This window comes from Neocloeon triangulifer, unplaced genomic scaffold, assembly GCF_031216515.1.
Source record: "Neocloeon triangulifer isolate White Clay Creek 2 clone unplaced genomic scaffold, ASM3121651v1 ptg000014l, whole genome shotgun sequence".
Taxonomy (NCBI): Eukaryota; Metazoa; Arthropoda; class Insecta; order Ephemeroptera; family Baetidae; genus Neocloeon; species Neocloeon triangulifer.
In genome coordinates, this window is record NW_026775556.1 from 14,417,983 (window position 1) to 14,445,131 (window position 27,149).

At 36.7% G+C, this 27,149-nt stretch overlaps 3 protein-coding genes across 4 annotated transcripts in view; all 3 read right to left on the minus strand.

Moving 5' to 3' along the window:
• Positions 1–27,056, minus strand: part of LOC132199305 (diacylglycerol lipase-alpha) — a 38,513-nt gene extending 11,457 nt beyond the window's left edge. The window contains exon 1 of one of the 2 annotated variants that reach the window (XM_059623914.1): positions 24,931–27,056. In XM_059623914.1, the coding sequence (XP_059479897.1) occupies positions 24,931–25,025 (95 nt within the window). In that variant the 5' untranslated portion in view covers positions 25,026–27,056. The remainder of the gene's footprint in view (positions 1–24,930) is intronic. The other variant, XM_059623916.1, reaches the window with a different exon arrangement.
• LOC132199307 (carboxypeptidase B-like) lies at positions 6,098–8,492 on the minus strand. Its single transcript, XM_059623918.1, has 6 exons — positions 8,233–8,492; positions 7,796–7,993; positions 7,546–7,737; positions 6,854–7,218; positions 6,602–6,785; positions 6,098–6,549 (listed from the first exon to the last, which is right to left on the minus strand). The coding sequence occupies exons 1-6, from the start codon at positions 8,471–8,473 to the stop codon at positions 6,374–6,376; spliced, it is 1,356 nt and encodes a 451-aa protein (XP_059479901.1). The 5' UTR covers positions 8,474–8,492; the 3' UTR covers positions 6,098–6,373.
• LOC132199306 (carboxypeptidase B-like) lies at positions 14,281–16,337 on the minus strand. The gene is made up of 6 exons (XM_059623917.1): positions 16,041–16,337; positions 15,630–15,833; positions 15,378–15,569; positions 14,807–15,171; positions 14,570–14,753; positions 14,281–14,515 (listed from the first exon to the last, which is right to left on the minus strand). Exons 1-6 carry the CDS (start codon positions 16,294–16,296, stop codon positions 14,325–14,327), a joined length of 1,392 nt encoding a protein of 463 aa, XP_059479900.1. The 5' UTR covers positions 16,297–16,337; the 3' UTR covers positions 14,281–14,324.
• Positions 27,057–27,149: the final 93 nt, after the last annotated feature.

Below are 27,149 nucleotides of genomic sequence, written 5' to 3' on the forward strand. Positions count from 1 at the left end.
CAATCCATCGCCCGCCTGTGCGGAGCCTTAACGCGATTTGCGAGTCAATATGCGGCATTGGAAAATATCAAAGAGAGAGGAAATGAATAAACGGCTTTGGACTTCTAAATTTCTTTGGAATTTTCACAATATTCATCACATTAATTTTATTTAAACAGTCAATTTCCCAAACAAAATGCTAAAAGTAGGTTTTTAAAAAGAAATTACAATAAATCATAAATATTAAACTACTGGCTTAAGAATGGATTTATCCTTTAAAAACAAACAAAAGTAAATTTTTTTGAAAGATCTTTCAATTAAAGCTTAGAAAGTTCAAGAAAGTTTTATAAGAACGTAATTATAAATTTAAATTTTTATTCATTTTCATTCCAGTACACCATAAACTTTTCTTTTGAACAAAATATCAAATTTATTCCACAGCAATCAGCCCATCATCAATCAACCTTCTACTAACATGACGAAATTTCAAGCCTAAATTTCCGGCTTGCCAGTGTGGGCGAAAAATTAATATCCGCCGCCGTTGAGGGCTTTGACCCGGTTTCCGAGAGTGGAACGCACAAGAGGCGCCGCAGATTTGCTTTAGCATGCAAAACACGCGCTTTTTACTAATCAAAAGGAGAAAATCCTCTCTCTCTCTCTTTATCCTAACGAGGTACAACAGGGGCAAAAACGGGGGCATGTGTGCAGCCGGAGGGGCCGCTTCGTTATAATAAGTGAGTGTGTCTAGGCGCGTAATGAGCGCACTTGAGCCTGCCTAATGGAGCGAATACCCGTCGTGTCATGACGAGAGGATTTCACGCGAGCAGAAGCACCTTCAGAAGAGAGCAGACAGGCTTTTGATGTTTATTTTCGGGCGGCTCATCCAGCAGAAACGCGTCATTTGCGGCAGAAGCGCGCTCAACTTGTGTTGATTTATAATTTCAATAAATCCAGCATGTTTCAGCAAACATTCTTAAATTTTATAAATAATCCTTTACAAAACCTAGAAGTAACAGGAAAATGTTTCCTATTTCTTAATTGAAAAAAATGTTTTTACTAAATGTTGCAATAAAGACAAAATTTCATTACCATAAAAAGTATGCACACATGGTGTGTAATTAATTAGACCGTGCAGAGGCCGAGTGTTGGAATGAAGAGGCATGGGTCCATTAGAGGCAGTTTGCAGAAGAGACACGAGCATAGTGACCCCGACCAGCTTATTTTATTTTATTATTATGGTTCTCGGAGGCCGTAAAGCTCTTTATTATCGCACACAAAAGCTGCTGCTTCTATGCGACTGAGAAACAGCCAAGCCAGCTCACGGTATTTATTTTGGGCTGCTATTCGCGAGCAATAGAGAGAGACAGACAGATATCGAAGCCGCAAAACTTTTTTGCCGCTCACGGACCACCCTCTGTGCATTATAATACCCTTTAATGAGGCCCGTGGTAATGACTTTCGCACAGACGACTTACGCTATGCGGATTTAATCACAAAGCTCATTAGCGGATATGGAAGCGCAGAGTTAAAAAATAACGCACAATTTTTCTCTCTTGAAATATCCCAGAAGTTTTTTTTTAATACTTTAATTTTGAATTAATACTGAAGATCTTCATTGAAATTCCGTTTCTCTCTTCCAAATTAAAAATAAACTGTGCAAAATCCACAGAACAGTTCATCCATCATCTACGTTAATCGGGCCAAACGATTCCCGAACCTTTGATCTCACAGCAGCTGGAGCATAGAAAATAGTCTCTCTTGGTAAAGTGACAGCGTTCAGTCATAAATTCAGCAGTCTGCATGACTAAATCAACGGATTTATAATTTAAGTATTAGTGAATTGGAATTAAAAAAAAAGGGCAAAAAATCCCTCTATAAAGCCAAGATAATTCTGCATTTTTCCCTTGGCACGCGGAAATATCTTTGCAAAGCCGTACGACTTCTCCAATTTCCTTGAGCAGAAAGCTTTACTGCGGCCTTTTTCTTCAATAAACGTACGGAGGCCGTACAAAATAAAGTTTCGAGTGTATTTCCCACCCGCGCTTGCATAATATGAATGTCTCCTTCCTTGTTTGAAACGGCTTGTGTGTTTGACTTTGTGGCAAATTTCGCTGCCCCTTGGCACATAGGCAACTTATTGGTCCCTGGAGAGTTGCGGGCAGCAAACTCGGATGGGCTCTTGACCACAGATAAGCAAAAGTTGGGCCTCAGTGTCTTTCAGGCTGGGGTGTAAACAAAACAAGCGACCCTCAACTCGCAGCAGAATAATTGCGACGCGACCTTTGACTTTTCGGACAGACTATTTCCAAAAACTTTGTCGTTTGCGGAATTATTTTTATGGGTCTTTAAAGAAAGTCTGGGTTGGTTTCGGACCATTTCCGTCGAAATCTCACCCACTTTATCGCATTAGGCGTTTTGCCAGGCAGAACATTTTTACGCATTCGTAACTCTTCCGAGTTTTACGACTTGAATTGATGGCAGATGAATTCCATAACTTTTTACAGTCGCGCGTGTATAACATGAAAACTGGGACCACGCTGGACGTTCCAATATATTCGGATCCGTTTTGGAGGTTACGGTGCTGGAAATAGACCGTCCGAGGGAAAACCCTTTGTCTTTTCTCGGAACTTTTAGAGCAATAAAGATCAATATACATGATTTAGCACCGCACGCAACCAATAGAGCGTTGGGAAAGTTCGTTTCTCGGCTTGACGGCGGGTTTTCCTGGCGAGCACTTAAGACCTGTCAGTCGAAAATAATGTGATATGCACGGCTCCTTTTCATTATTAATATATCAATCATACCAAAAAAGGCTAAAGAATAAAACTTTAGCCAAGATTATGACGAATTAAAACGTAAATGTTTTAAATTTAATTTGTTTTTGCTAATGGCACCCACGTAGTTTTTTAACTTGGGGATTGGTCTCTGCCTTAAATGTAAATAAATAAGAAATTAATATAGAAAGAGTCATTACTTTTAAATATCTGTGAAAATTGAATTAAATTTTATATTATTTTAGATGGATTTTTGCAATTTAAATTAAAATTTCCACCCTTCGATCAAATTTAATATTGAAAAATTGATATTTGATTCAATTAATTGCAAAATAGAAAAAAAAGACTGAATTCCATTTGTATAAATTTTAACAGTCAACTAGGGTGAAGTAATTATAAAATTTATTTTCAACCTTTACAATGCATTTAAAATGTTTTAAAATTCCTGTATGTTTTTTTTATCCCATAACCATAATTCCAAAGTTTATTTAATTACGTTTGCTACATTTTAGACACAATATCCATTTCACGAACATTGTTGTAATTTTCTCTCCCACACAAACATACAACAGCCACATTCATTTCCACCAAATGAAACATTACGGCGGCAAAACACAATGAAAACAAAGTTGGCCGCGACGCTTGTAACAAAAACGTACGTGGCTCGCGATTCAATGGCGCACTGGAATTAATTCATTTGCTGACTGTCCGCTTATACATTTCTAACTTAATTTAATCAAAGAAGGTCACCCCCGTCTGCTCCATGAAAAATTCACACACGCTCCCGTCAAATGCACCAAGGCAATTTCCCTGGCTCAATTCACTGCTCAGCCGGGAAGACGGAGGCGGCTATTGCTCCAGACGACATAAATTTTGCTGCTGCACCGGCTGCATACGAGCCCAGGCGCACTGAAAGTGATAAAATATTTAACATTCCCCTCCTGACGTTTTATACGACTTAGCTCCCCGGCGAAGAAAAAATAAAATTCTATCTCTCGGAAGCAACTCGCTATAGCTGCTCGACTCTGCACCTCAAAAGTTGTTGCTCGGATAAATCATCTGTGTTTCTTTTCGTGCTCACTTTCTTTCGAAAGCTAACTTTTTAAAAGGCTTTTAGTCTCTGTGTGCACTGGGGAGTGAGCCGTGGTTTCTTTCGTGTGTTTTGTGAGAGAGATGCTCTCTGTTTCACGCATATACCTTTGCGAGGTGCCGACCGAGTTCTTCTTTCCTTTGCGGAGAGCGTTTTTTCTGCTTCCTCCCTTTTGCAAACCAACAGCCCACTCACGTTTCAAAGCTCTTAAGGTTGCACAAGAGAAGCACAAATGAATTTTAAAGAGGACCAAAAACTCGGTTCGTCTCTACACGGTGGAGACACGAAATGCCTTTCGTTTGTTGGAGAATTTTTAACTCCCGCCTACATAGTTTTTTGTTTAAAAACAAGAATTGCCAAAAGAAAAAAAGAACATTATTTATTTTAATCATGAAAGTCATTACCTTGGAAATCAGAATTTATCTTCAAATAGTTTTTTTTGACAACGCAACCGGTGACAATAATTTTTAAAATTGTAATGAAAAATTAAAATTTGAATCAAAGAGAAATTCATTATGAGGTAGATAATTAAAAAAAATTATATTTGCATTGTTTAATACCATGGATAAAATAACATACTATATAACTTTTGCTATGTTTAAACTGACATTTTCGAGTGGTTTGACGACATTGGCTTTATTTCCTCCCTACGCTTAGAATGATATTTACAGCCTTTTATGCGTATAGAAATGACGGCTTTCATTGAAAAGCGGTGGGTGAAATTAAATTGGTGTGGGCTGCCGAAACGTCGGCCCTGCATGACAACAACACACTCGGCCACCCACCCCTGATGGTATCCAAGGGGTGACGTCACCCCCGAATATGCACCCCACGCAGACGGGGGCGGCTGCACACTGCAAATAGCTCAAGACCCTCCCCCTCAAAGCGCACCCCGGCTGCTCTCCTGCTGTATAAAATATTGGCGAAAACTTTGCTGCTCGCCTGCAGGAAGAAATCTCACCCAGTCATCATAATATCCCTTGTGAGTGTATCTTTGAGGGATGTACCTCGTTCTATGCCTTTTCGGCTCAACAAAAGACATCCACGGATAACGGCGCGTGCTCTCTCGTCAAAGCCCGGCAAGCAAGGGTCCTTTGCTATTTCTGGAGGATTGTCCTGTGCTATATCTTATTGTGCGGCTCGGATTCCTCAAATCTCGACCTTTGTGCTGAAAACGTGCTTGGAAATTTCTTGACAGGAGATCAAATATTTATGTATTTCATAAATATTTTTTAATGAAGATCTCAATAGTTGCAAATTGTGTTTATTGATATATCACAAAGGCAATTGCTGCCCATAACGGGATACATCATTCATACATTCAAAATTATACAAATTCAATACAATTGAGAGAAAAGATGAGAGTTTTACAAACAAAGTTTTACATGCGAAATTTCACAAACAAAATTTTCCAATTACAAAATATAAACAAAAGAAAAATAACAATAGTCAAGTTCTTTGGACATTTTTTTTCTTTTTCTGGATGCTGAAAGCTTGCATTTAAATGACTGCCTGATACTTCCAAATGCCGCTTTCTTTGTTCTTTTTTTGCTCTTAATCCTGGCAAAAAACTGCAGCTCAAATTATGTTTAGTAAAACAGGCTTTTTACTAAATATATTAAAAAAATATATAAAATCTTTTAAAAACATTTTTACATGTGTGCGTTTTTGATCTACCAAGCTTCAAAGAATTGAAGGCGGGCATGTTTGCTTTTCACCAAACGAGCGCAACTCAAAGAGCAGGGCTATAAACGTTGAAACTAATTTATTTCCTCCGCACTTGCGTGGCTTCCCATTGGCAGCTCGTAACATTGTGAAATTAAATAATACAATTACTGCCGCCGTTTCGAGGTCTTTGTGTATATTTTGAAACCAACTGTGCAGCCCTTTTCGACAGAGGGCAGATGGTGACGGCGCAAATGCCCGGCCAGGTGACAGATAATGGCCATTAGAGACGAGCCGCGTGTGTCAAGATTATGCGCCTGTGTTTACGGTTGTTTGTTTGGTCGCGCACTCGCACGGCAAACACAATTACGCTCGCCGTTCCCCGCTTCATCCGGGATAATTTTGCAGATTTATGAATGGCTCTGGGCTTTTGTGCTCACAAGCCAGGGAGAGAGTGAATACTTTGTTGTATATGAGCCGCTTTTGCTCTCTTTACCGAGGGCTTTTGAATGCAAATACTCGTGCCTCTTGACTCGCAATTATTCAAATTTCTTTGCAAATACGGCAGTATTCGCGTTTGTGTTGTCGAGTAGAAACAATAAGGTCTACTGAGGTCTATGTTTGCCTTCAAAGAAAATCTTGTTATATTAGCAATCAGAATACTATAGCAAGTTTTATTAAAAAATTAAATTTTTAAATACAAAAAATTAATACAACAATTCATAAAATTAACTTCAATTAAATTTATATTTTTTACTAACTTTTTCAACAAAGTTTTATAAAAGAAAAAACCGGAATAAATAATAAATTAAAGAATAAAATATGATGATAAATCGTAAAATTTTCACTTAAAAGTTTCCTGGAGTTATTTAGCTTTAAGGATTTCTTCAGCAACAACCCTGATCATAGCCATCACGTCCTCTCCAGTTGTTTTAATGAAACTTGCCGGTAACAGAAAACCATATTTTCCTTTGTCAGGCAATTCTACAGTGTATGTATATTTAATTCCCGGAACAGCCTTCGCCCAATCGACAGAGACACCTAAAATACCAAGATTAAAATTAATTTTTCTTTTTCCCTCACTAATTCGTACCAGATGATTTGTACAATAGTTTGGCAGAATTTCCAACTTTGTAAATGGTTTGGCTCAAAGCCTTCATCGCCGCAGCACCACTGTTTCCCACTCTCTGCAAGTCGGCAGAGTCAGGAGGAACCATGACAGCGTATCCCCAAGGGTACAAAATCCACTGGCCGAAATTGTGGAACGACAAGTAAGACTAGAATTTTAATTTTTATTATTATACATGTTAAGCCAATGTTGATATTTAAACATATTTCTATTTACATTAAAAAATCCAACGTTAAAACTCATGATGTAGTCTCTAATAGCTATGGCTTCTGGTTCTGAAAAAGCAGACGGTCCTCGAAATATTTCTGAGCAGGCACTTGTGCTGGCGCCCGCTCCTCCCCACTTGTAGCCGAAATTTCGGTTCACGTCAACTCCAACGCATTTTGTATTTCTTTTTGTCCTGTTTTTGCGCCAAAGACGTTCCTTCGTTTGCGTGTACTCGTAGCCATCAACATTGAGAAGTGGAACAATATGGAAATCTATAGCATCTGCAAATGAGCTGTAGCGAGTGCGATTTTCAACCAGCTCTTTTACTATGTATGAAACTGTTGCGGACGCAATCCACTCTCTCGCATGAATTCCTATGTCGTTAAAATAAAGATTGATTAATTTATAAAATAGGCACTGATAAAAAAATTGAATAAAAATAATTTTATTACATAAATTGGCATCAATCCTTTATATTTCAAATAATATCAGACAAATACAATCTCGCTTTTGTGAAATTTTTGATTGACATTATATTGTTTTAACTTTAATCATCTGTAATTTGTTGTTGCAAAAATTGTAAAATAAGCAAAATTAATAATAATAAAAAATTAGGATTTATTACCACTTTGTCCACTTCTACTAGCAAGAATTGTATTTTAAATTGGTTTAATGGTTAAATCAAATTAAATAATGCATACCTCCGTCTATGAATATAGCAGGGCGCTTAGTGGCACCACCGGCAGAAATTTTAATCAACTTGATGGGCCTTTTTTCATAAGTATTTCCTATTGTTGTAACGGTGCAGAGCGACGCATAATTAGCAGCGTAATAATCAAGAAAGTCGTGAATCACGGTCGCTCTGTGGTACGCATCCCAGTTTAATGTGTAGCCTAAACAATTAATTCACAAATTGCAATAATTTAGACGCAACTTAGGCATAATCCTGACCTTTTCGGAACGAATCAGTATTGGCCGTGGTGTTCGCAGGGTTTTCCTCGTCAATTAGTTTTTGCACGTCTGGTGCCATGATTTTTGGCTGAATGCCCGCCTCGAATAATTGTAAATGAACATTTTTCACATTTTCTGGCAGAATCATGAAAACGGCATGGGAGTTCTTGCCCCTTGTTTGCTTCCAAACATCAATCACTAAAATTTGAAAATTAAAGTTTAATAATTTGTTTTGATTTTAAATGTTCAAAACATAGCACATATGTGTTTTTTTTAATTTTATAAAATTAAGTGATATAAATTTATTATTCAGGAGCCAAAAACCATCAAATTTAGTTTTATTATGAGCTTAAGCAGTTACGGAAATAACCATATCGTCTCAAAAATCGATGTTATTAATATAAATAATTTTCACCAATGAATTGAAAATTTCTTACATTTGCTCACGGCTAATTCCTTGAAGACGCGTTTATGCTCGTCGGTTTTCAACCGGACACTGATCAGTTGTGCTCCCCTAAGAATTGTGGTTTCAAATTCAGACTCGCGGATTTGGGCGTCTGGCACATCGGTGCACTCTTCACAGATGCTCTCAGTGGTAATATCATCAGAATTTGATTTAGCTGAATGACATGCGGTTGTCAAAGAAACCGTTAAAATTGTGACCCACACGTTCAGCATCTCGGTCGTCTTAACTCTTTCGCTGTTGGTGAATAACTAAAGAAAGAAGGCGCCGGTCACCCCTTTTTTAATGCATTCAGACGCCTTTTTTTCATAATTACACTCCCATCAGAGAATGATCTGGAAAGTACAAACTGGTCTGCACCAAAATAAATTGTGCTGGATAAAATTTCATGCAGTCTCAATTTAAGTTATGAAAAATACTCAACGGTAAACGGAAGGTAATTTATGTGTTTTAATCGCATCATGTTATTCCCGTTACAGCGTGAATAAATTTTTTGGCATTATTCCTTGTGTTTTAAATTTAATTTATTTTTCATTGAATATTGTTACTAAGCTAAATCAGTGAAATTCTAAAAATATTTTTGTGAAAGAAACATTATTATTATTCATAAACGATTTGTTTATTGTTAAGGCTCTCTAAAGTTATTTGCTCGTAGTATATCTTCAGCAATAATCCTTATAAAAGTCATCATGTCCTCGCCAGTAGACTTAATGAAACTTGAAGGTAGAATGAACCCATATTTTCCTTTGTCAGGCAGTTCAACCGTGTACGCATATTTAATTTCCGGAACAGCCTTTGCCCAATCGACAGAATTACCTAAAAACAGTAAAATTTGTCTTTTTTCCTTTGTTTTATTTAATTTTATACCAGATGCACTGTACAAAACTTTGGCAGTATTTCCAACTGTGTATGACGTTTGGCTCAAAGTCCTTATCGCCGCTGCAGCGCTGCTTCCCACTCTCTGCAAGTCAGACGAGTCTCGAGGGACCAAATTTTCGTATCCCCAAGGATACAAAATGCAACGACCAAAACTGTGAATCGTCAAATAGGCCTGACAAAGATTTTTTTTTTAATTTTAGCATATTTTTTTATAATTGATATACATTGAAAAATCCGATGTCGAAACTCATGATATAATTCCTAATAGCTCTGGCTTCTGGCTCTGAAAAGGCAGACGGTCCTCGATAGTTGTCCGAGCAGGAACTTTTGCTGGCACCAGCTCCTCCCCACTTGTAGCCGAAATTTCGATTCAGGTCAACTCCAACACATTTTGTGTTTGTTTTTGCCCTATTTTTCCGCCAAAGACGTTCCTTTGCATGCGTGTACTCGTAGCCATCGACGTTAAGAAGTGGCACAATATGGAAATCAATGGCGTCTGCAAATGAACTGTAGCGAGTGCGATTTTCAACCAGTTCTTTTATTATATATGAAACTGTTGCGGGCGAAATCCATTCCCTCGCGTGAATACCTGTGTTTGGTAAAATTAATTATTTCATCAATCTTTGGTATACGCAAAAATTTCAATAAACAATAATAATTGCCATAATAAATAAGCGCACTCTCTGTGCTTTTAAAAAAGTAATTTTTTATCATAATCAATTAAAATTACCTCCATCTATGAATATGGCAGGGCGCCTAGTGGCACCACCAGCAGAAATTTTAATCAGCTTGATGGGTCTTTTTTCAAACGTATTTCCTATCGTGGTGACAGTGCAAAGAGATGCGTAACTTGCAGCATAATAGTCAAGAAAGTTGTGAATCACGCCAGCCCTGTGGTACGCATTCCATGTCATTGAGTACGCTAAAAAAATTTAATCAACAATATACAGTTTGCAATATTTTAGATATATGCATAGATCAGACCTTTCCGGAATGAATCATTTTTTTCTGTGATGTTGACAGGATTTTCCTCGTCAATCAATTTTTGCACGTCTGGCGCCATTATTTTTGGCTGAACATTCGCTTCGAAAAGCCGCAAGTGCACTCTTTCCACATTCTCTGGCAGGACCATGAAAACGGCAACCGACTTCTTGCCTCTTGTGTGCTTCCAAATATCGATCACTAAGCTCAATCAAAGTTGGAAATTTGCTTCATAATTGTATTGAAAAATTACCTTGTCCCAAAAATATTTTAGAGATTTTTAATGTTCAATTTAAAAATTTTAAACACGTTTTTGTTTATTAATTTAAAATGAAATTATCTTTAAATCAACAATAAGAAGTATTACATTGGATTTTCAATTCCCCAAAAATTAAGCTATCTCACGTTTGCTTAAGGCGAGTTCTCTGAAGATGCGCTTATGCTCGTCGGTTTTTAATCGGACACTGATTAGTTGAGCTCCTCTTAGATTTGCAGTTTCAAATTCCGACTTTTGGATTTCTACGTCTCGCGATTCGGTGCACTCTTCAAAGGTGCTCATCGTGGTAACTTCATCGGAATTTAATTCCTCAGACTGATATGCGATGGTTAAAGAAACAACTGTTAAAATTGTGACCCACACGCTCAGCATCTTGGTCGTGTTCCTAAACTCTACCGCTGTAGGCAAATAACTAAAAATGCAGGCGCTCGTAAATCTTTCAATACATGCCAACTGCCAACGCCTTTAAATAATTTTACTCCCACCAGCGAGATGAGATCCTGGGAAGAATAAACTGGTCTGCTCCGAAAAAAACCCGTGTTGAACAAAAAATTTGTATATTCGTAGAATATGGCAAGTAAATTTGCAGATTTGAATGGCTTAAAAAGGCTCTTGTTGAGCTAGTAGGCCAAGAAGAGAGTGAACAATTCAATTTTCTTGCATATAAGTGACGCATATTTCTTTTTCCAAAAACCTTTGAATGCATATGCATGTGCTTAATATAGACTCGCAATTATTCAATTCGCTGTTCGAAGCGCTATGTGTCAAATTTGAAAATGAGCTTTTTAAAACATTGGTTTTATGCACTAAAATTGCTTAATAATAAAGCAAAATCTATTTTTGCTAATTAATTAAAAATCAGCGTTTTTTTTTAATTTATTTAATATTACAGATTAATCCAAACGTACTTGTTTTTTTTCTGGAAAAAATACCAATAAAAATTGAAATAGAAAATTTATAAATCAATTTTCATACAATAAAAATATATGTATATTTTTATATTTTTACCTACATTAAAATTAAAAATTAAAATTATTTTCAAATTTCTTAACAACATCAACAATTATCTTGAAGACTCTTTAAAGTTGGTTGGTTTAAGGATTTCTTCAGCGATTACCCTGATAAAAGCCATCATATCCTCACCAGTCGGCTTAATAAAACTTGCTGGTAAGATAAAACCATATTTTTCTCTGTCGGGTAACTCTATCGTGTATGAATATTTTATGCCCGGAACGGCCTTGGTCCAATCAGGTGAACATCCTTAAATAATTTCAAAATAAAAATATGCGTTTTTTTGCACACATTAATTTATACCAGATGCTCTGTATAAAAGTTTGGCAGAATTTCCGACGGTGTACGATGTTTGGCTCAAAGTTGCTATCGCCGCTGCACCACTGCTTCCCACTCTCTGCAAGTCGGCCGAGTCTGGAGGCAACGAAAAATCATATCCCCAAGGATACAAAATCCACTGACCGAAACTGTGCAGTGTCAAATATGCCTAGAATGGTTTAAGTTTTAATTTTTGACAATAAATTATTTTTTTCTCAAATTAGATTTACTTTAAAAAATCCGACGTTAAAACTCATGATGTAGTCTCTAAGAGCTTTGGCTTCTGGTTCTGAAAAAGCGGACGGTCCTTGATAATTATCCGAGCAGGTACTTGTGCTGGCGCCGGCCCCTCCCCACTTGTAGCCGAAATTTCGATTCAGGTCAACTCCAAAGCATTGTGTATTTGTTTTTGCCCTATTTTTTCGCCAAAGACGATTATTTGTGTGCGTGTACTCGTAGCCATCGACGTTCAGGAGGGGCACAATATGGAAATCAATGGCGTCTGCAAATGAGCTGTAGCGACTGCGATTTTCAACCAGTTCTTTTGTTATGTATGAAACTGTTGCAGGCGAAATCCATTCCCTCGCGTGAATTCCTATAAATATGTTTTGAATTCAATTATTAATGAATGAAAAACAACGAATTTATTAAAACTTTGTAAAAAAATTATAATAAGATTATGTATAGATTCTCTACAAACAAGTGCAAAATTAAGCAATCGCACTTATTATTTAAATTTAATAGTTCAATTAAGTTGCAATAAATCACCTCCGTCTATGAATATGGCAGGGCGCTTCGTGGCACCACCGGCAGATATTTTGATTAACTTGATGGGCCTGTTTTCATAAGTATTTCCTATAGTGGTAACAGTGCAGAGCGACGCGTAATTAGCAGCGTAATAATCAAGAAAGTCGTGAATCACGCTCGCTCTTTGGTACGCATTCCAGTTTAATAAGTATCCTAAAAAACGAGATCTCACGCAACCATTTTCACACAATCTATAGGCATAGTCCTGACCTTTTTGCGCCAAATGTGTACTTTCCGTGGTTTTCACAGGGTTTTCCTCGTCAATTAGTTTTTGCACATCTGAAGCCATTATTTTCGGCTGAATATTCGCCTCAGACAGCCGCAAGTGCACTTTTTCCACATTCTCCGGCAGAACCATAAAAACAGCAACCGACTCCTGGCCACTTGTTAGTTTCCAAATATCGATCTCTATTTAAAATGAAAGTATTTTGTAAAAGTTATTTTCCATATCAAAAATGATGCCGAGTTAAACTTAAAATTAAAAATTTTCGGTTATCTTTCACAATTTTAAGAGTATTTCTTTGAAACTTCTTAAATTTAATTTCAAGAATTTAATTATATTAGGGCAACTTTTCAGTTTTGCAACTTGCAATATACATGAGCTCATAAAAATTATTTATAGAAAAAATTTAAAACTAAAACAAGAAAGGAATAGAAAATTAGCGTTGCTAAAAAAATTGATTTTTCAGCATTGCTTTAAAAAAGTAAATTGTTGTTATGCAAAACGTGATAATTTATTCCTATAAATTGCAATTTAAAGCTTTGCTAATAGTTTTTCTTACATTATTGATGGTTATTTAAGAATTAAAATTCAAAGTATTCAGAATTAAAAAACAATTAAATTCCCCCAAAATTGGCATTGCCTCACGTTTGCTTAGGGCGAGTTCTTTGAAGACGCGTTTGTGCTTGTTGTTTTTCAGCCGGATGCTAATCAGTTGAGCTCCCCTAAGATTTGCTGATTTAAATTCTGACGTTCGAATTTGGGCGTCTGACAATTCGGTGCTCTCCATGTTAACATCTTCAGGATTGTCTGACTGACATGCGGTGATGAAAAAAACTGTTAAAACTGCGACCCACACGCTTCGCATCTCGTGTGCGCCTCGACTCTTTCGCTGCTCTTGAATAAAACGCCAAAAGGAAAGCACCGTGTGTCCCTCAAATCCCTTTTCAATTCATTCAAACTACTCCTAGCTTTCCATAATTTTTACTCCTACCATCGAGCGATGGCCGTGGGTAGAATAAAAATGTGTCTGGTCTGCACCACATAAATGTAAAAAAAAAAGAAAATGGGAGAAGAAAACGTGAAACTAGCTAGAAACAAAATAAATAATTATGTTTTTTTAGCACATTTTTCCTGTTAGAACAAACAAAAGTACTATTAAAAATTTAAATATAATTCAAATTGATAAAATTATTGAAACTAATAATGCCAATGTATCTGAATCAGCTAACGTTAGAAATAGGATTATACGGTCGATAATACATTTTTTTTAAAGGTTTCTTTATTTCGCTTTCAAAGCAAAACTTAAGGTTACAAAATTATTTAAAGTTTTTATTCTGAAATATCTATGTGAAAAAATGTAGTAAATAATACTGTATTTTCTTAGCATTAAAATTAATAATAAACTTTGTTAATTCTCAAGGTATTTAATAATTATGAGTTATAAATCATTTTATGAGGTTATATAAATTTATTATGTATTTATCTACTAAATTAAAATAATTCGTTGTTGAACATCAAAATATATATTTTTAATAAATTAAAATATTTTATTTTTCTCCAACATTTATATTCAAGGCTCTTTGAAGTTAGTAGTTTGGAGGATTTTTTCAGCAAATACCCTGATTAAAGCCATCAAGTCCTCTCCAGTAGGCTTAATGTAACTTGCTGGTAATATAAATCCATAAGTTCCTTGGTCAGCCAATTCTACAGTGTATGAATATTTAATTTGTGGAACAGCCTTAGCCCAATCGTCAGAGCAACCTACAATAAAAGGAAATAAAAATTTGCATATCCTTCGTATCCATTGATTCATACCAGATGCTCTGTACAATAGTTTGGCAGAATTACCAACTGTGTACGATGTTTGGCTTAAAGCCTTTATTGCTGCTGCAGCGGTGTCTCCCACTTGCTGCAAGACGGCAGAGTCTGGAGGAAGCGAGTAAGCATATCCCCAAGGATACAAAATCCACTGACCGAAACTGTGGATCGTAAAATAGGCCTAGAATGATTTCTTTTTAGTTTTTGGCAATATTGTTTCTCAAATTGATTTACATTGAAAAACCCGACGTTAAAACTCATGATGTAGTCTTGAATAGCTTTGGACTCCAGTTCTGAAAAAGCGGATGGTCCTCGATATACTTCTGAGCAGGCACTTCTGCTAGCGCCCACACCTCCCCACTTGTAGCCGAAATTTCGGTTCACGTCAACTCCAAAGCATTTTGAATTTGTTTTTGCCCTGTTTTTGCGCCACAGACGATCACTTGTGTGCGTGTACTCGTAGCCATCGACGTTCAGGAGGGGCACAATATGGAAATCAATGGCATTTGCAAATGAGCTGTAGCGACTGCGATTTTCAACTAGTTCTTTTATTATGTATGAAACTGTCGCAGGCGCAATCCACTCCCTCGCGTGGATTCCTAGATTTGAAATAATTTTTTAAATAATCTTATCTTGATAAATAATATATTTTTGGAAAAGTTTAAATGGTTTTAAATAAATAATAAAAATTTGTCTAAAAAATTTACTGCAAATCAGTACCAATAAGCATATCATTAAGTTTTTAGTTTATTTAGTTATTTATTTTTAAAATTATTTGTTTCATGATATCCATAATATATTTTACCTCCGTCTATGAATATGGCAGGGCGCTTAGTAGCACCACCGGCAGAAATTTTTATCAACTTGATGGGTCTGTTCTCAAAGGTTTTGCCTATAGTTTTTACGGTGCAGAGCGACGCGTAATTGGCAGCGTAATAATCAAGAAAATCGTGAATCACGCTCGCCCTGTGGTACGCATCCCAGTTTAATGTGTATCCTAAAAAATAAATCAGCAACTGAAGCATAAATTTTCAAACAACCTTTGCATTGACCTGACCTGCCCGGAAAGAATTGCTGTCACTGTAGATCGTGGTGTTTGCAGGGTTTTCCTCATCAATCAATTTTTGCACGTCCGGTGCCATAATTTTCGGCTGAATATTCGCTTCAAATAGTTGCAAGTGCACTTTTTCCACATTTTCTTGGAGAACCATAAAAATAGCAAATGACTTTGGTCCCCTTGTGTGCTTCCAAATGTTGATCACTATACAAAATCATGATTGATAAGCTTCTTAAAAATTTTCAACCGTAAAAACTGAAGGAACTGCTCTTCACACAGTTTTAGAATAATAATATGATTATTGACAGAATAGACTATCAGAGAGTTTTTTTTTTGTTAAATAAATTAATTAAAATCATATTGAAATAATTAGAAATAATTATCCTTTCCCCAAGAATTTTGTTTTCTCACGTTTGCTCTGTGCGAGTTCCTTGAAGACGCGCTTGTGCTCATCGTTTTTCAGCCGGATTCTAATCAGTTGCGCTCCTCTAAGGTTTGCAGGCTCAGATTCCAAATTGCGGATTTGGGAGTCCGGTAATTTGGTGCTCTCTTCAAATATGCTCTCAGTGGTAGTGCCATCGGAATCTGATTCTTCTGATTGACCCGTGGCGGTCAAAGAAATTGTTATTAAAATGAATGCGACCCACAACCTCTTTTGCAGCAGCATCTCAGCAATGTGTGCCTGTCCGGCCGCTGCTGGTGAATAACTCCCAAAAGAAGTCACATCATTTTTTAATCCCACCAGCGAGCAATGACCTGGAAGGTAAAAACCGGTCTCCACCAAAAACTTACGGTGAATAAAAATTTTGCAATGCAGATACAATTAGCAATGTGTCATTTCAAATGGTAAACGTATAATATTATACGCTTTTTCTTTATGCACCCCATTATTCTGTTTTGATTATATAAGTTATTATCAAAATACAAATTTACTCAATCATAGAGATATAAATACTAAATCTTCTTGAATACTTGTAATAAAATATATTTATATAAATGTAGCAACTTTATCCAATAAAATCTTAAAAAGTAATATCTTCATTATTTCTTTCTTACATTTTGCTTGCGCAAAAAAGGATGTTTGAGCATTTCCTTATTTTCAAGAACAAACATTTCTCCGCACCGTTTTTGAGCACCTTTCGCATTTCCGCCGTCGGTACAAAAACACGCCCGCAGCAAGAGGGCCGGAAAATTCCAAAGAAATTCTACATCCGCCCACTCACGTCTATTCATCGATCCTTCCCTTCCTTTTCCCTTCTCTGCGAGCAGAAAAATTTCGCACACTCACGAGACTTGCATGCGCAAAATTTCAATTTCCGGAGCGAGCTGATTCAAAATAGTGCACAGAAGTGCAATTAGCCACGCGAATGGGTTTGTTCCCGATTAATTACGACTCATAAATGAATTCCACGAGGAAATTCTTGGCAAGCCTGGTGAGTGCTGCTGTGGGCTACATTGAAATGCATTCATATAAGGCTGAGAGAGCAGATGTTTGATGCATCATGTTGATAAATTGAAATGGGACTAACAGTTTGCATGTTGAATGAAGTGCTCTAAACCTCAAAAGCCCCATCGAGGGGGATGAACGCAATCTAGTTGCCAAGCACATGGCCCTATTCCAGCCAAAATCGATCCATTTTGTAAAATTGTTTCATGGCTAATTCTAGTATCAACAAATATAAATTTTCCATGTTTCCGAAAATGACTGTTTAGAGTAAAATTATATTATTTAAATAAAAGTTTAAAAAGTTATAGATTAAAATCAATTTTTATTCTTTAATTGCTAAGTGACTTGAAGTCTCTGAATTCTAATGTTAACAGAAATTCAAGGGATTAATGGAAAGGAACAATAGGCAGTAATTATGTACATTAAAAAGTGAAAGATAATAAACTATAGTTGCCACTATTTTAATCGTCCCCTTAATTCCACAAAACCTTTGAAAAATTTCATGTATAGAAATAATTTGCGTTTTAATTTCAAGAAAAAAAATAATAATTTAAAAGCCGCGTCTAAATGATGTTGAACACAAAAAGTTACCTCAAAATTTTAATCAACTTAAAAAAACTGGGAATTACTGAATCATAATTTTTATTAGTTTGACCAGGTTAAAATTTCCAGTCTGATGGCCTACAAAATGTTTTACAAGAACCGTAAAATCGCGAAACGGCGGCGCAGCTTGAGCTCGGCCGGTTGCGGAAGGAACGGGGCGCCGCCGACCAGCATCATTAAATGTCAGAGTTCAAGCGAGCGCTCATCTCGCTGAGATGTGCGGCGCAACAATGGGCCGGGAAATCAAAACAAATAGCGCAGAGATAGCGTTTTCAATTTCTGCCATCTCCGATCCGGATTAAATGGAAGGCGAGTGCCAAAAGCAGCAAGTAAGGCGCTTTTCGCGTTCAATTCTGTCGCTGAATGTGCGGTGCAAAGTGAATTTGCGCGACGACGAGAAAAGCAATTGCCGCTCGGCGAGATTGTCTCCGAGATCCTTTTCATCAGCGAAATGCATTTGCTTCACCAACATAATAGCACGTCCTATCCAAGAGACGCACGTTTGTGCCGGCGTGGAATTAAGAAGTGTGTTATGTTATGGCGGTCGCTCTTTTCCTCTAATACTTTCAGACTGGTACTGCCTTTTGGAGGCAATCCAAATACAAAGAGCTTTGTTATATTTCCGAAGGAAAGGACACACCCAGTTTTAAAACACAAAAGTCGGAATCATTTCCTATTGAGATTGGAAGATAAGATATCGTCCACAAAAAAATTGGAAATATTGGGACACAATGGTGATTATAATGCAATATAATCATATGGAATACATTAATGTTTCTGGCAATTAGAATTTTTCCGTATTATTCCCTAAATTATTGTCATTATTAATATAAATTTTTAGAATTCACTTGCACAATTTTATAAAAATTTAAATCATTATATTAAAATTCATTTAAGTAAATCATGTATTTGTTATTGATTTTGCTATTAAATTAATATTATTGTATTGTTGTTTATTTGTTCAAATTGTTACACCTCATTGTTTACATTCAAATGTTGGAAACAATTTACATGAAAGAAAATAATGGATTTTTTGCACAAAACGGCACCAATTCTAGCAAGAAATTTCTTAAAACTTTTGAAATAAAAAAAACCCTATTCGTCGCAGTGAGAGTTAGTTGACTTGTTTTTTTGTTTATTATTATTTTTCAAAATAAATAATATTTATATTAAACCACAAAAATGTATAGCTCTTAAAAACTATTATTTAAATTTTGTAATTAAATTGAAAATAAATTAGTACAAAAATAATTTTAAGGTTAAATTTTTCATGAAAACATAAGAATTTAAATTTTTACTTAACACTACATCTTTCAAATTTTAATTACTAGTTACAATAAATTTGATCATTAAACGACTTTTTGTTATCAATTGTCCTGGTCGTTTCAGGCTTTGATTGTAGAATAGATTGTTAAAACAATGACTACTGTAATTGCAGCAGTTAATTGTGATTCGGTTGACGCTCCACTTGCGCAGCTACGCGGAAGCAGGACGGTTTTGTGCATGCATTCTGAAAACTGTGCAGCGATAAAATCGGCTGCCGCTCGTCGCAGCTCCCTCGAGTGTGTTCCCATTGACCAGAAAACACAGTGGATCGATAGAGCAGCAGCGTGTGCATCTAGCATGAATGTGTGTGAGCGAGTGCGAGAAGAGTGGAAGGGAAGCCAGCGAGAAATGGCATTTTGAATTAATTAATGTGGCACGCGCTGGAACGAGCAGCGCACTTTAATTATTTTTAAATGCGCCGGCGACGAGTTTTTGCCGTAACAGAGGCAGAAGTGCCTTGGGCGAGACTCGAAACTTCAAAAGCAACCAACCACCGAGGCCCAAGGGGGTAATGCTCCAGTTCACATAAATATTCAAAATGAAAAAAAGAACACAACAACCGGGGAAATTGCTTTAAATACTTGTTCTACTTTTCCTTTGGATAACAAATCAACATTCATAAATTCTTTGCTTGGTTACTCTGTTAAAAAAATTTAATATTGATTTCTAAGACTGAGCAAGCAAAAAAATATTATATTACAACTTTTCAGCAAAAACAATTTTCTAAAAAAAAATTATTTTGTAAATGAGAAAGTTAATAACAAATTAAAAATAGGAATAAATGCCAGAATATATTATAATATTTTTTGTTTGTATAATTACAGAAATTCAAATATATTTTGGAAAAAGATTTTTCATACAATTAAAAGCCACCAAACTTTTAAATTATTTTTTAACTTTTAAATTTGGCTTTAATTCAATTAATCGATGAGAGAAAAGAAATGAAAATAGATTGATGTGGTGCAGATTTAATACCCGACTTAAAAAAGAGAATTCGCACTGCCCGTGATGGATCTCGCCGCAGTTAATCACACGCAGATTTGTTGGCATCAGCGTGCGAATAATGTGTTGGCTGGAAAAGTGGAGGGCTTTGCAGGCGGCGAACTAGAGCATGTTCGCATAATAAAAGTTAGTTGTGAATGGTTTTCTCGGTGCTCTGCAGCAGACCGCGGATGATTTACGAGTGCAGAGCGGCCGCTTGCTCAAGAACAATGGATCTTCGAGTAGTGATGCAGGCTCCTATCTAATAAAACAACGCGCGGCTAAAAAAAACTGCATGTATGAGCCAGGCAGCCGGCTTGGCTCCGTGTCGACAACTCTTTTCTCTCAAAGCGCCCAGAATTGTTTGATACTTCACAAAACAAAACGCTAGATTATTTTGTTTGCCAACAATTCTTTGAGTTCAGATTAAAAACTTTTCTCAAGTGAGGAAAATTATTCTTACATTTCATCATGAAGTAATGTAGGAAATAAATGCAAAATTTAAACTTTTGTTAATTTTTTAACATAAGAAAATACAAAGAAATGATCTGCGCTTTGATAAAAAAAAAATTATTGGAAATGTCTGCGATAGATTGGAATTTTCAACAAAAGGAAAAGAAGCGACAGACAAACCACTCAATAGACCTCTCATCCAAAAAGTGCTTCGCAAAAAGGGGCTTGGACAAAAGCGTCTTCTTGAGTTTCTTTTTAAGCCTCAAAAACTCAATGTGAACGAGCGAGAGAGGAGTTTTGTTTCAAGGCGGAGAGAATGAAGGCGGGAAAAGCCGAGATGAAGAAGAGACGTCGCGTGCACTCACAATACAAAAATCTCGAGAGCAATATCTGCCTAATGAAGGAGACCGTCGGTGTTTTTTTTTTCTTTCGCAAAGATAAGGCGGTAAGTGAAAATGCGACTTGGACAAACTCGGAAATGTTACGGCGGAAAATGGAGTTTGTGCAGAAGTAAAATCTCAAGATACGGGGCAACGTTAAGAAAATTACCCCACTTAGAGATGAAAAATATACGCGTCTTTTTACAAGAGTAAAAAACTTTTGACTCGAGCTTAATGCAAGTGGGCAAATTTTAATATACGTATTGTTTACGACGCACACAATGGAGCAGTGCCAAATTGTACTCTGCTGAATAGCACGGTGGAAAGATCGGGAGAGACGCTCATTGTTTTTGCACCGATGTGGGAGAGTAGATGTGAATTTCACATACAGTAACAATAACACCATCAACCATGACCACCTCAACGGTTTGCATTGTTACAAACTTGCCATTATATGAGGGCATTAACGTCAAGATTAATTAAAAAAGTAATCCATATCGTGCTTGCCAAAATTATTTTGATCAATATACCTAATGTAAATTGGAAAAAAATTTATATTTAATGTGTTTTCATGTCAGCGCAGTCGAAATTAATATTTTCTTACATATCCTTAAAATAGTTTCATTATGTAACTTTATTTTTTAGTGTGATCTCATCCAAAGCACACTGAACCGCACCCGACCGATTTGGACAAAAATAGCCATGGTGACTGAGCCTAGAACGGAAGCGCAATATACTTTTCAGTCATTGCTCTTGCATTAATTTTTCGGGAAACGCCGACAGTTAATATAAATTTTCCCCGCTCACAAAGCGAGTAAATAATTGTTCCGCCTTCTTGTTCTTGCTTTTGAAAGTCAAATCAGAGCTTGGCGAGACGTGCACATCCTTTCGCTCTCAAAAGGCACTGCCCTTTTTGCTGAATTACTCCTCGATCCGGAAGAAAAACAATGAAGGGAGCCCACTTTTGTTATAAATGAAATACATCTTTGGATTCGCGTCTCAATTTCAATATCAAACTGCTCCTCGCTAATTGCTTTTTGTTTTTCCTCTACCCCTTTTATTCCTTCTATTAAGAGTAAGAGGAAACTTCCCTCTTGCCATTAGACGCCAATTTCCAGCCAAGATTGTGTTTCGTGATGCAGCAAGAGTCTTCTTCCTTTTGCTCTTGCTGGTGTGTCAGATCTCTGCAACCACGCGAAACAATAACCAGAATAAACCTTTTAAGTTATGCATTATTTTCTGTCCTTTAATTTGGTGCCCGCGAAATAATTTGATCTTTAAAGGTCAGTGTTATTTTTCGGCCCTTTTTCCTAAAAATGTCGAGCCCTTTTCCGAACGCCTGTGTTCATTTTGGTGCAAAGTGAGCAGCGACACTGTTTATAGAGTCGTTCAGTTTGGTTAACCACCGCGGCTGAGTGATTTTGGTGTAGGGGAGCATGGTACCATGTGATTTGGTTTTCATCGGAAATATAATGTCACTTGCCGCGGAGTGACGATGAAAATATAGAATGCGAATTTTGTGTGATTCACCAAAGTGGGCGATATGATAAAACAAATTAAACAATATGTGAAATCAGCGGTGACCAAACAAAGGAATTTGATTACGGTAGCTTCCATTCAAAATTGTGCAAAATAATGATTCACACTCCTCTCTTATGTTTAAATGAGGAAAAAATCTTAAAAAAATTAAACAGATGATATATTTAATTTCTATAGATGAGTTTATGAAGAGTATGCAAACATGTATCAGGATTTAAACCTGTCTTTACAAAATTATTCAAACATTTTAATTATGTTTTGTGAAATCTCAAAAACTTTCATTTAATTTCTTTTCATATACATTCATTATTCCATTTATTCCTACGTTTCTTCCTCATCGACTTTCAAAGTTTTATGAAAATAAATTTTAAAAAAGAAATTAAATTTTTGCTTTTATGAACTATTTTAATTTGGAATATTTTTTTTCAACAATAATATTTAGCTTACAGAATTCAGTTTCCAATGTTTCGAAATTTATAAAAAAAAAATCCAGTCTTGCTTTGAATAAAGAAAATCCGAGGTTAAATGAAGAATTATTAATCAACTGTGATCTTTCATATACTTTATTTGCGCTTTATTGCAAATACTGCCCCATTTAAATGCCTGGTTGGTTCGCATTGGATTCTGAAGTCTGGTTAGCACACGTTGAGACCCCTCCAGCTTGCTGGCCGCACCACATGCATAATTTAACATAAGCTCATATAATGCATGTCCGTGGGTAATTATACCGCCGTGTGCAAATTTCAATTTTGATTGCATGCAGGCGTGCATTCGGACCGTATATTTATAGCTCCATTTGAGGCAAACACACAGCAATGTCCGCTGCACCTCGAGCGCGAATTCTCATTTTGCAGAGTGCCCCACATTTGCAGACTGCATTTGTCTCCAAAGCCGACAGCGCGCGCTCACTTGTTGGCCGCCGTGCGTGATTGATCGATTGTTTAATTGCATTTTCAGCCTTAATTACGCTGCCGCGCCAAGCTGTGAATTACTTTTTTATTCACGAGAGCGCAACTACGAACTCCTTCCAGGCCGGCTGATCGATCAGCCTTTGTGTTAAGTTAATTAGCTTTGTTCTTCCTCTCAGACTGCTCAGACGAGCTCAACCCTTTTTACTTTGCACGCTTTGCACCTAAAATGGCTAATAAATTGGATAAGTTATTGAGCAGGTAATCTACTTCTCCTTTGATGTCAGTAATGATTGGGCTAGCGCTGAACACGCAAGTTTGATTAAATTAAAAAAATTTTGGTTGTAATTTGGTCTTATTAAACTATGTGCCTATCCTATTTTGAGAATTAATTTGAAAATAGGATGAAAGTTAACAATTGGAAGAATTTAATTTTAGCAGTTGAAAATTAAAATCCCGTTGAAGAGCCCTGGAATTTCAAGAAAAAATATTTCAGATTCGTCACTTAATTTTCCCAAGTTTTTCTTTCATACTCGAACACAAATTTTCAACCTGAATGTCACAAAATGAACCGGCGGATATTGCGTGTGCGATTATCCTAATCAGCTTGAGGGCGCCGTTCCTTGCCTTCCTCCTTTTAATCGCATAACAATTCAGCCTTGCCCGCCACGATAAATTGCATTATTATTAAAACGAGACACCTTCACTGCCGCCGATCAATGGGGTCATTGGCGCGTGCACCTCGTTCGCTCGCGGTGGCGGGTGAATATTTTGTAGACTTTGTAGTACACACACTTAAAAGCAGTGCCACGCACCCAGACTATATAGAGAACAACCCAGCTGACACACACCTCCGGGTTCAACACCAATTAGCACCAAAATAACACAGCCTCTCAAAATAAATCACGACTTTTCCTGCCTTACTCACTGTTTGTCTTTTTTGAAAGTTTGTCAAGTTCCAAATTAGCGCAATGATTTTTTTCCTTCTGACATTAAAATGGCTTTTACAAAAAACAAGATGAAAAGTTTAAGCTATTTATTTAGTTATAAAAATCTTAAAATAGATGCAATATATATTGAAATTTAATTCTATTTTAGGTAATTCCGAATCAGCCTGCATAAATAAAGTGAAAGAGTACAAATTTGAGTGCAAAAATAATTTTAATCCCTCCTGGTTTTTAATTTATATCAGATTTTCTGATTTTGTTATGTTATATCACTATAATATGTAGATTTTTGAGCACTGTTTAATTTACACTGTTTTTCTGCGCAAAATGTTACATAAGACCTTTTCGGTCTGTCGATACATATAATATTGCAGCTTGTTAAATATTACTCCGTAGTGCATTTTAATATCATTGATTTTTTTAGTTTTTCCAGTTCTATCAAAATTTAAAATTAACGCGAGAACTTTTTGTGGCAAATTGATTTGTTTTTATAATTAAATGAATATCTTTTAAAAACAAAATATCAACCGTTCCGCTGTTAATAATATTCTCTGCAGTATGTAGCAAATTAAAAGTTTTGAAATAAGCTATGCCTGGAATTTTCAAAGAATTCCATCGATTTTCGCCGCATTCATTTCGCTATCATTTCAACAGGACGAATCCTTCGGCATGCAATTGAAGTGGAGACTGAAGAAGTTTTGGAATTATTGCACTTACCAGATGGTGTGCAGCAGGAAGAGGAAGATCCCGGGCACGACGAGGTCGTCGCTGCCGACGCTCCATCGGCGCCTGAAGAAGACCAGACCAGGCATGGCTCTCCAGGTAGGTGGCACGCGGCAGGTCACATGGCTGCGCGGCGCCGCTCAGGTGTCAGAATTAATTGATTCCTCTTCGGTTGATGAGGGAGCACACGCTCGGCGGACCGCACGGCCAAATGCGCGCTCGGAGCGCTGCGCTTGCTGCACGACACTGACGAGCTGTGCGCGGATGGATGCCGAAATGCAGGCAGAAAAGCAAAGCAAAACGCTGCGAGAGGGAGGATTGTGGTACATCGAGTTAGAGGCGCACGCGCGAGCGCCGTGCAACCCGCAAAGTTGAGGAGAGCCGAGCCTGCCTACCCGCGCCCTATCTCTCCACGTCTGTTATCGCCTTTGATAAATTAAATTGGAAAAGGTGAATTTCCAGGCCTTGTAATTATTATTAAAATAACTCCACCTTTTAGTTTAAAAAAAGAGGGAAGGTTTGCAAAGAAAAAAGTTTAACTAGAATATTTAAATTCCAAAATACTTTCAAATCAATGAATGAATGCAAAAAAGGGGATAAAAATCAATAAACAAAAATACATGATGTCTATTTTTTTAATAATAATTAGGTAATTGATTTGTCAATTACATTTTCTTTTAGAAAAAAATCTTATTTTTTCCTGGAAGGACGAAGGGCGAATTTGTTGCGATCAGATTTCATAGAAGTCCAAAAAATTATTTAATCTTAAACAACCTTCTACAGTTAAACGATAATTTTAAAATAACTTATTCTACCAAGAATTTAAATGAGCAATTTATTTTGCATTGACCTTTGTCAATATGGTCAACGGCAGGTGTTCTTTGCACTCATAGCGAGATAATATTGTGACGCCACAAAGCTCATAGCTACTTTTTCCAAGGAAAACACAAATCCGTCCCCTTTCCTATCTATTCACCATGCATTATTCATAAAGGGTGCCACTGCGTGGGCGATAAAAGACACACAACTAAGCACACGCAAGAGGGTGGCTGCTTTTGTGGGGGCGCCGCATGCACGCGTGCTGGGGTGAGTAAAAAGCTCAAATGCACGTTTCCAGTCCGCTTACCTGACAAGGGTGCATAATTAGACTGTTTAAGGGAGATGAAAGTACGTCCCCTTGTATTAGCAAAGAGGCAAAGCAAGACAGATGGCAAGATTTTTTTATTGTCTCAAAGATGCAATTATACTATGTTTATGGAGGGTTAATAAGCGAGAAAGCCGCTGACATGAGAAGCGAAAATAATTGCCTTTCAAAATCACGCCCGCGACCGCAACGGAAGTTCGTCTTTTAGTTTTGAGGTTTGTGTATAGTTTTATTATAAAACGTGACAATGATTATTTGCCATATATAGCGGTTAGAATAGTTACTTCAAGTTGCGGTTTTAAATCGCAAATATTAATTATAGACTTCTTCCGTCAATTTAAGTGGTACTGTTGGTACAGCGAAACATTTTATATTAAAAAATAATTTAATTAAAATGAAATTATACCAAAGATTTCTATTAAAACAAATTAATTGTTCTTTCAAAGTTTAAGTAAGTACAAAAAATTGTAAGTAATTGATTTCAAAAATTAAAATTTATTTTCTTTGCAGAAATCTTTAAACTTTTGTGTGAATAGAACCAAAGGCTTTACTTGCATATATAATACCCGAATATAAGTAGCGCTGCGTACTTGAGGACTAAACGTGGTACTTCCTTTCTGCACTTTTTGCACGGCATCCAGCGTGTTTGCGAAACTCGTTCACATCTCAAGCAACGAGAGAGATAAGACAGACACCGTTTTTGCTCAACATAATAATATACAATTTCACGCCGACGCGCGGTCGAATTTTTTTTCGCTGCCACAATTAAGCTCGTGTCCGTTCTCTACGCTATAGAGGTGTTTCGGCCTTTGATAAAAGGAGCCAATGAGTTGCCGAGAGATGGATGGCCGCCAATTTGCCCAAAGCCAAAACGGACTCTTTGTCAGCGTCCTTGCGAACCGTGCCATAGCGACTTTTCATATAGATTGCGCCTCTGCCGTGACAACAAATTGCAGACGAGACTAAATTAGCTTTCCGCGCGGTTAATATTTTGCCTCTCTTTGAAGAGACTAAACCTTTTTTTCCTTGACGGCTTATCAACGCCTGACAAACGACGATTAAATAAAAA

Excerpts from the sequence above, each read along its gene's own strand:
- LOC132199307 (XM_059623918.1), bottom strand. The coding sequence starts at position 8,473 with ATGCTGAACGTGTGGGTCACAATTTTAACGGTTTCTTTGACAACCGCA. Across the intron at positions 7,738-7,795 it reads TACTGATTCGTTCCGAAAAG|GCTACACATTAAACTGGGAT; the intron begins GTCAGGATTATG and ends TTAATTGTTTAG. Across the intron at positions 7,219-7,545 it reads TGCTATATTCATAGACGGAG|GAATTCATGCGAGAGAGTGG; the intron begins GTATGCATTATT and ends TTAACGACATAG.
- LOC132199306 (XM_059623917.1), bottom strand. The coding sequence starts at position 16,296 with ATGCTGCTGCAAAAGAGGTTGTGGGTCGCATTCATTTTAATAACAATT. Across the intron at positions 15,172-15,377 it reads TGCCATATTCATAGACGGAG|GAATCCACGCGAGGGAGTGG; the intron begins GTAAAATATATT and ends TTTCAAATCTAG. Across the intron at positions 14,754-14,806 it reads TTAACGTCGGGTTTTTCAAT|GCCTATTTTACGATCCACAG; the intron begins GTAAATCAATTT and ends AAATCATTCTAG.